The following is a 9065-nucleotide window of genomic DNA, read 5'->3' as shown; positions in this document are numbered from 1 at the left end:
AATCAGCCACTAATGTCAATAATTTCAAGTAGTACAGTGGTTTATGTTGTCCGTATAAATACCCTAGGTGAAGTGTTCGACGCCCCCTATCTCCATTTTTATTAAAAACCGTTTTTTCTCCTACAATAGCCTCGAATTAGAGAGACAAATAAGACTATTTAGGTTCATATGTGCTGGTAATATCAATAGTTTCAAGTAGTCCAGTGGTCTATGTTGGACATTTAAAGGCCTCAAGTGCCTTGTTCGATTCCCCCCATCTCCATTTTTATTTTTAAATTTTTTGTTTAGTACGAGAGTCAAATAAGACCATTTAGATTCATATCATGTATCCCTTGTTTGTTATAGTGTATGTAATTCACTAGAAGACTCAAATGCAATGCTAAATAAACGACTCAAATGCAATGGTAAATAATAGATTCAAATGCTAAATAAGAGATCCAAACCAATGCTAGTTACGAGTCATATAAGAGTAACTAAAAGAGTCAATATCAACCTACTTGGTGAACAAGACATAGTGAAAATAGCATTATAAAATCTCAACCGTAGGAGAAGCTATAGCCTTCGGAGGAACGTACTTTCCCATTCTCGAAATAAGCTCAGGATCATTAGCAGCTTCCCATAAGTCATAAGCAATCTTCTGGCGAGCTTCACGAATGTTGTCGTCATTCACCAACGTTAAGTCCATGCCTAGAAGATGTGCTTCAATGTGCTTCAACGCATATACTCCACAATCGCTGCTAGTCTTATTTAGGAAGCAGGGCATTGGAGCGTAAGTGACATCATAGGGCTTAACGGTTAATCCCCTCTTCTCTGAAGACTGCACGGCTTTGACAATTCTTGGGATGAGATGTGCAAATGGCTCCAAGTCCTTGTTGTGTTTCAGTCCCGCACAGTCAAAAACTTCTATGGAACGAGTAACAAAGTTGACACACATAGAGATCCAGTGGTTACCGTGCACAAGAAGAGGCACATACATACGATTGACATCAAGATCCCACATTAGTCTTGTTCGGCCGTGTGAAGGAAGTTCACCAATTCCGTACTGATGGAGCAGTCCTTCTACCCTGAATTTTTTTTGTCTTTCTTGAACTCAGTGTAAGAATTCTTCATTTGATTACTGAATATGCAGCTCATGAAAGCTACTTTGGACGGGTTCCATCGTCTCAAAGAAGTCCTCTCGCGAAATAAGAAGAGCACAGCATCAATTTCCTATAAAATATGATACAAACAGAGTGAGTTGATGTGATGTGTTAAGACGAAGAACAGTAAGTAGGCGTGCAGAGTAATGTAAATCATACTTGATTTTGCAGCCACACTGCAGGTCCCATAATACGTTCTGCTAACTCAGTTGTGTACATAGAAGGTCCAATTTTAAGGTGCCTGCGATGCAACATTTAATTAAAAATTTGTAGAATTTATAACATAGAGGGAACGCATAGACTTACTGTTTGGTAGTTGAGCACCAATGAATCAGTTTAGCCCATGAATCCTCATGGACAAACACTAATGAGTAATCATCGTCGTTCACCCGGTCGTCATGTAATTCCATATCTTTGAGAGTGGGTGTTCTCCAATCTACAGGCTTGAAGGATGATACTGGAGTAACCCACTTAGGTGCTTCTTCATCACTCGTTTTTTGTGAGGGATCGAAACCTTTAACATGTGATACTTGAGAAAGGTTCCCCATGGCGTCTTGTAAATACTCTTGGGTGCTCATTTCTTCTTTATTGATGAAGGTTCTCCATGGGTAGATGATTGTGACAAATTCTTCAAAAAATCCATCATATCATCAGTTTCAGTTTCAATCTCCTGTTAATGAAACCAAACACAACATATTAGCCAAAACTGTCGAGAGACAATGACATTAAAAGAGTCGAGAGACTATGACATTACAGAGAAAACATTTCATAGTCATAAGTTCAGTTCATAGCAAACACCAAAATACATTACAAGCCGATTTCCAACAAGCCGATATTACAAGCAAACAACAATGACATTACAAAAGAGTTAAGAGAAAATTACAACATAAGACAGTCCGACATATTACAAAGCTTCATTTTATGGTTACCTTTCTTCCTTGCCGAGGGCTACGACGAACCGTAGCAGGAACCACACTCTCATCAACCTTGCCTTTGCCTTTTTCCTTTGTTCCTGCAAGACACGGACTCTGTGATGATTTTCCCATCGTTGCTGAAGGACATGGAATCTCAGATGCTCTGTCTTTTCCCATTGTAGCAGAAGGACCCGGAATCTGTGACACCGCTTGCTTGAGCTCAGCCATCTCTTTTTGGACCTTCTCAAAACGCTCTTGGATGTCATTCTGCACCACGTCCTTGAAAGAGTTGAAAGCAGAGGTGAACAAACCTTCAATGAAAGTCTTCATTCCACTGGAGATACCACTGTTATGTTCAGCTGCCCGTTGACAAAGCAGTTCTTTCTTTCGAGCCTCCGCACCAGGATCATTTAGCTTACGCTTTCCCCTTCTTGCAACAACAGCCGGTTCGTCAACATGAGTATCTGTGACATCTTCGACTTCAACATTCTCTCCATCAGTCTCTGAATCAGAAAGCTCTAAAGTTGGAGGCAAAGCCTCGACTTCCCATACGAAATCTGTCCAATCTTGTTTGGCATTGAGAAGAGTAACAATGCGACCAATTCTTTCATCTATCTTCTCATCTTCCCTATAGAACTCAGTGCTATCAACCACATCATTGTTCCCAGTAGCAGATATAAATGGGAACAGTTCTCCCTGACAAGAACAAACGCCAACAGAGTGAGTTAAATTGTTTGTTAACTGAACCGAATATAATTTTTTAAAAATTATTACCTTATTAAAGTGGGACTCTAGGCTGCTGATATCTGCGTAGGAAACTTTCCCACTTCCTTTCCAATTCCTACATCTCACTTTGGTCATGTTCTTTTTGATCTTCTTACCCACCATACTACCAATGTCTGGGATTGCCTCCATAACCCATATCTGAAACGCATAGGAGAATCCATCCAACACGTAACTGTTCTTCAGATGTAAATCTTTCCTTGCTTTGAGTATTGATGCAAGCAGCTCGTCATATGCGTGAAGACCCCATGGATACATCCTCATCTTCTCAAAATCCATCACCAAACGGATGTATTCATGTGGGATAAACACTCTTGAATCCTTAGCTATGAGGAATCCATGAATGACGCACAGATACACTAGCCTAACCCTGTCCACATACGTCCACTTGTTGCATTCGTTAAGAAGCTTCGTCTTTATCATCGATAAGTTGACCTTTCTATTTTTCCTCAGCACATTGCTCCAGAACCCCTTATCATCCTTCCAATCATTGAAGTTTATGTCAGGTTCATCTTTGAACTTCAATCCTGTCACAGCATGAAATTCTTGCGCAGAGAACCTAAGAGGCCTCTTAGCAAATAGAAACCACAGCTCGTGAAGCTTCGAAACCTTGAGTTGCTTGCATATGAAGCTATGAATGATCTTCCCTGAGTAGATGAGCTTGTTCTCTATGATTGCCAGAAGCGGACCGAAGACAGGATCTTTCAAAACTTCCTCATACTCAGTGTTGAGAACACCCTTCACTTCCTCCAGAATTGTACGTCTACACGTATTGTTGATCTTGTCAATTTGCGTCTCAATTCCTTCTTCAAGTATGCGTTGTGGAAACTCGTACGCCATTCCTATAAAACATAATAGCAATAACTTCAACTCGTTAGTAATGCCTTAAGAAAATCAAACTAAAACTCAATCTCGCAATATGAACATCAACAAAATCAATAAAAAAATTCCAAAAGGAGATCGCAAAACCCGCAAAACCTTACCTTCAATTTTAGGGAAAGAGAAACCGAGATGAAATTCGAACAACGTCAATCTCTTCGTCCGTAGAAGAGCTTAAATCTAGTACATGCAAATAAAGAAATTAAGATCGACACAAAAAAAAAAACATAAAGGGGCTTTTGAAACCCTAACCTCAACGATTTTGGAACCGAGATGAAGTAAGAGGAAGAGAAGAACAACGTGAAGCTAATCGTTATTTATCAGCGACAAGAAGCTTTTCCCGAGCTTGAACAACTTCAATTGTAGCCGGCGGAGATTGCAAAGTAATCCTACTCTGTCGTGTTTAGAGAGGAGAGAAGAAAGAAGGAGGATGAAGGAGAGATGTGACGATGAGTTCAAGGTCTCCGACGAACTAAGACGGCCGGAGAAGATGGTTTCGATAACGAAACTTAATCGCCACCTCTTTGTTAGAGAGAAAGGAAAACCGGAGTCGACGACATGTTCTGATTTTTTACTCTGTATTTTTTTTAACTTTTATTTACTTTCTCAGTAAATTACATAACTCAATATATGTATTTCAAAATTAATAGAAAGGACAAAACGGGATTAGCATTATTGTTTATACTATAGGGACAAAGATTTTTGTTCTAATTCTAAGGGGACAAAGTAGTAGTTGTTTTGTTCTCTTTTCCCAAATTTCTGAAATTTAAAACCCAACGTATAAAGCACAAAAACACAGCAAATACTCGTGAAGGAGAGTACCTGAACTTCACAACTCAAAATATAAAATATGCAGAAACAATGTCATCCCGCCGAAGAACGTAATTTTATTACAGCTCCCAACAGCATCAACAACTCAGAAGTATAGGCTTGTAGATCTACCAAACTCCTTCCTATCTTCAATGGCACTTTCTCAGGTAGGCTTTGTTGTTAAAGGATATATTTCCCTGTGATATGTCATCCACCCGAAGCCTTTCATCCTCAGGTGCTGAAAAATCTTTCGCGTTGTTCCTAAGGCATGTTTCTTCAACCTCACTGCTCCATCTTGCACTACTCTGATTATTATTGAATCTCCGGTCAAGACTTGTCGAGGAAGGAGATCTTTCAAGCATGGGCCGGCGAAAAGCTTTTGTGGAACCATGAAACTCGCCCAAAACACCATCTTCCGTCTTTACAGTTTTCTCAGACGCTTTCTGTCTTGTACCCCTGTCCGATCCTCCAGACAGCTCAGCCGCCTCCCTGGCAGAGACCCATTTTGCAGTCTGACCTGAGACGTTCCTGTTTCACCATAACAAAATTATGATCAATAGCAACTTTAAAGCTTCTTCAAAAGCGCAAATCAACATTAGAGTCAAAAACATCAACTTACAAAGACAGCACACCAAACGTTTCCAAGTACACAAAAATAAAAAGCACATACCCATTCTCTTCTTGCGCCACAGAACTGGAAGGTTAACGCTCTGATTTGAATCATTTGATCACATCACCATCAGGCCCTGCTCGGCTACTTCTAGTGTCCATGTATGTCCTGATAATCTGGAGACTTCCTCCCTTCTCTTCTCTGTCTATACCGATCACTTTGATTATCTAGACGCGACGCATCACGATCATTATTCCTTTCCCCGTCACTTTTACTTTGTTTCCCTTCATGATAATAGTCACGGCTACTTCAGTCTTTCTCTCTCTCTCTCTCATGAGCCCTTTCCCTATCATGATCCCTGTCACGATCTCTACTCCTATCACGGTCCCAATCCTTGCCATAGTAATGATCATGCTCATAATCCCGACGATCGCGATCCCGTTCCCTGTCTCGCTCATAGTCACGATCACGATCCGAGCTAACGCTCTTCTACAAATCCTGGCTCTCATTGGTGATCAGAGAGATGTTCTTGATTGATCACTTGACCTTTCTGTTCAAGAAAGATACAGGACGTTTACCTTTGATTGATCAAAGTTCACGGGCAAGGAGGCTGGAAACTGGGGAAGGCAAGCTTCTCATCAAACAAAGCATATTCCTCTATCAGTTTCTTCAACTGAGTTTACATTATATTTCTGGCTGATTTTGTATCACTCTAGTTGACAATTACTCTATTCCCTGTGGAGATATCAAACACACACTTTAAAACTTAAGTGTATGCATTTTAGAAAGTTCAGTTATATTAAGGCTAAAGCTAAATTTACCTAAAATGATCTCGAGTCAGAAGCTGAGTCATCTCTTTGTAAAGATCTTCATAAACCTTTTTGACATTTCTGAAATAAACATACAAACAACATAATTACTTCAAGGAAGAATATAGCCGTATATTCAAGAAATAAATTAAAAGAACAAATCATCTCAATCTCGAGCTTCACTATATCTTTGTCCTAATCTCAAATAAAATTTCCATAGAAAATCAATTATCATCGAGCTTATTGAACCCTGAGAGATACATCCCAACTTTTTCCCACTCATCAGCAAGACCTTTCTCTTCGAAGGGATTAATATTAGAAAAGAACAGATTCCTGCTCCAGCGTAACATGACCTCAACCAAATTACAAAATTATTAAGATATGAGTTTAAGAACACTATGAACATTAGTTTAATAGTCATATGAACATGAATTTAATAACACTTATTCAAGTAAAAAAAAGGTATGAAGTTTAGGATTACTATGAACATGATTTTAAGAAAACTATGAACATGAGTCTTACCTTAATAAGGATCTGAGTAAAACAGCTTGACAATGTTGAGAATACACGCTAGAATACTTTTATATGTTGATATGAACATGATGTTTAAGAACATAATCACCTTTGAATCCAGTAAGAGCATATATATATATATTCACCATCGTAAGCTCACCACCGTGTTTGAAGTTCCTGGCTTCCCAGAATTCTGTGGAAGAACATCGGCCCCATTTAAATCAAAAAGAAGTTGGCCATTTTAAAGAAAGTAAGTTTTCTGAGTTGATCGATAGTTACAAAAAAAAAAAAAAAAAAAAAGTTTTCTGAGGTGAGAGGAAGAAGGCTTACCTTTTATAGGAGTAGAGACACCGCCTTGCAAAGGGATAAGCCGCATTCAGTGTCAGATCGTTGTCGACTTGGGTTGATGAAGTTAAGAAGTATGATAAAGGCGATGAAATACCGTCTCGATTGATTAGAACGGAAGGCAAAACATCAGAATTGAAGATTTACACAGAGATGGTTCACGTCAATTGAACAGCTCGAAACTCCGTAGTTGGTATCAGAGAACGAAGAACAACACTTTTGGTTTCAGAAATAGAAGAAGAACATGAACCCTAACGTCGGGATTGAAGATTCAAATAGCGATGTCTAACATTGATTAAACATCCCGAAACTCCATTGTTGGTACCTAGAATTTCTATTGTTAGCTTCAGAGAAGGAAGATGAACATGAACCCTAATCATCTCGCGCTTGGTTTCAGAAGCAAAACGCAAAGCCCAAAAACTGATAACCGTGGCCCCAAAAAATTAAACGCAGCGTATAGAAAGATGAGACAGGTGTCGCGTTCTCCTTGCACGAATTGATGACGTGTCTCTCTAAGGAGAGAGTAAAGCTATACTTATATAATAAAGACTAGGGATTAACCCGGGCTACGCCCGGGATTTTTATTTTTTTTTTAATTTAAGTTGTTAAATTATTTATATTTAGGTTATGATATATGTTTATATAAATGTTAAGATGCATGTCATAACTAAAATTTATTTTTAAATTTTAACACATTAAATTAACATATTTTTTACTATTTAAATATTTTTTAGAATTTTGTTGGCTATCTAGTTATCATATTTAGCAAAACTATATGTTGAGTGTTGGAATAAATGTTTTAGATATTTAATCAAACTGCATAATATTTTCGGATCGACCACATGCTCAACAATCGATCGATCCGTAAAAAGATGGTCGATCTCCTTAGCCAGGTAAGTACAATTTTAGCAAAAATATCTTTGATTTTTAAATATTAAGTATATAACTATTCTTTTGAATATTTTTTTTTTTGAATTGTATTTTCTGATTAAATCATTGTATTATAATGTTTATGTAAATATTTTTTGTGATGTTTGAATTTGTGTTGTTCGTATACTTAACCTAGATGATATTGATGTTTAACAATTTATTGTTTTCTGGAAATAGAAAATAAAGATATATCAAAATGTATCTAATACTTATTAAATGATAATATAATGTAAATTACATCCATTATTTGAAAATACCATTTGTTGTTTTTATTTTATTTTTTAAATCGGAAATTATTTTTATTTAAAAACATTATTCATATATAATATAATAGTTTAAGTTTAGAAGATTAATATATATATATATATATATAAATTATGTATATTTTTTAAAAAATAATTTAAGATATTATATATTGAGTAACTGAATAAAAGCTGAATTTTTTATCTTGAAATTAAATATTTATATTTTTGTCTTCATGTTATACTCACCAATCCATCATTGATATCTATAACTCAGTATGTTTTAAAAAAAATTTAGTTTTAAGTAATAAACAAATTTAATAAATTAAATTCATCACCTATAATGTTTTGTAAACTATATTTGAAAATTCTCTAAAATTGTATTTTAAGCATAATATTACTATTATTTAATTTAAGTTATTTTAAGCATAATATATGCTAAACCAACTTAAATTATATTTACAATAGGACCATCCTAAACCGGTTAATAAACCAAAAACAATATTAAACCAACATGAACCAATACCTGATTCGGCGAGAAAGGAAGTGTTTTGGGATAAACGCTTGAATGATTATTAACAGTAATGGTTTGATCATGAAAGAGTTAGTATGAATATTAACAATAAAATTATGGATTAGATTAATTTAAATTTGTAAGAATACTTTTGAGTCTATGAAAAGCAATTCAATTACCATGAATAAGTTTGGCTTTTGGAAGTTGCGGGTTTCCCAACAATGAATCCACCTAACAAAAAGTTCGTTGTTATAAAAAATCTCCTTCAAGGTCATTAAAGGTTTTTGGGACGGCAAGAGTTGATGGTGGAACCATTTTTTTGCTCGAGTGCTTTGAAGTTTTCCTTGATAGTGTGAGGTTGATGTTGATGGAATAATGAGTTTTATAGGGACTTTCTTGATGTAAAACTATACATTTTTATTTTTTTTTGTTTAATGTGGTATTTCCATTTTTATGTAGTTTACTACCATTTGAAGATAGATGTACATTTTAAGATAGATGTTTAAATCTTAATGTACTTTTTCTATTTTTTAAAATGTTTATTTCCATTTCTTATATTTTTTATTAACATAATATC

The 9065-nt window shown here is 36.1% G+C and overlaps 2 protein-coding genes and 1 long non-coding RNA gene across 5 annotated transcripts; all 3 read right to left on the bottom strand.

Moving 5' to 3' along the window:
- Window positions 1-395: 395 nt before the first annotated feature.
- LOC125605208 lies at window positions 396-1696 on the bottom strand. The gene is made up of 3 exons (XM_048775153.1): window positions 1446-1696; window positions 1299-1380; window positions 396-1209 (listed from the first exon to the last, which is right to left on the bottom strand). The coding sequence occupies exons 1-3, from the start codon at window positions 1685-1687 to the stop codon at window positions 1060-1062; spliced, it is 474 nt and encodes a 157-aa protein (XP_048631110.1). The 5' UTR covers window positions 1688-1696; the 3' UTR covers window positions 396-1059.
- Window positions 1697-1859: 163 nt separating this feature from the next.
- On the bottom strand, window positions 1860-4303 carry LOC125605209. 2 transcript variants are annotated; one of them, XM_048775154.1, is made up of 4 exons: window positions 3968-4303; window positions 3820-3895; window positions 2828-3678; window positions 1860-2749 (listed from the first exon to the last, which is right to left on the bottom strand). In XM_048775154.1, exons 3-4 carry the CDS (start codon window positions 3674-3676, stop codon window positions 2054-2056), a joined length of 1545 nt encoding a protein of 514 aa, XP_048631111.1. In that variant the 5' UTR covers window positions 3677-3678; window positions 3820-3895; window positions 3968-4303; the 3' UTR covers window positions 1860-2053. The 2 variants fall into 2 exon arrangements, with proteins under 2 accessions (XP_048631111.1, XP_048631112.1); XM_048775155.1 differs by lacking the exons at window positions 3820-3895; window positions 3968-4303 and having other exon boundaries at window positions 2828-3796.
- A 61-nt stretch (window positions 4304-4364) lies between these two features.
- On the bottom strand, window positions 4365-7227 carry LOC125605207. 2 transcript variants are annotated; one of them, XR_007336717.1, is made up of 5 exons: window positions 6788-7227; window positions 5957-6650; window positions 5714-5870; window positions 5196-5633; window positions 4365-5053 (listed from the first exon to the last, which is right to left on the bottom strand). It is a non-coding gene; the product is annotated as an uncharacterized LOC125605207 (long non-coding RNA). The 2 variants fall into 2 exon arrangements; XR_007336716.1 differs by having other exon boundaries at window positions 5196-5870.
- Window positions 7228-9065: the final 1838 nt, after the last annotated feature.

Source organism: Brassica napus, unplaced genomic scaffold (genome assembly GCF_020379485.1).
Source record: "Brassica napus cultivar Da-Ae unplaced genomic scaffold, Da-Ae ScsIHWf_724;HRSCAF=1049, whole genome shotgun sequence".
Lineage (NCBI taxonomy): Eukaryota > Viridiplantae > Streptophyta > Magnoliopsida > Brassicales > Brassicaceae > Brassica > Brassica napus.
The sequence above is the reverse complement of the archived record's forward strand: the minus strand, read 5'-3'. Positions and strand labels throughout refer to the sequence as shown.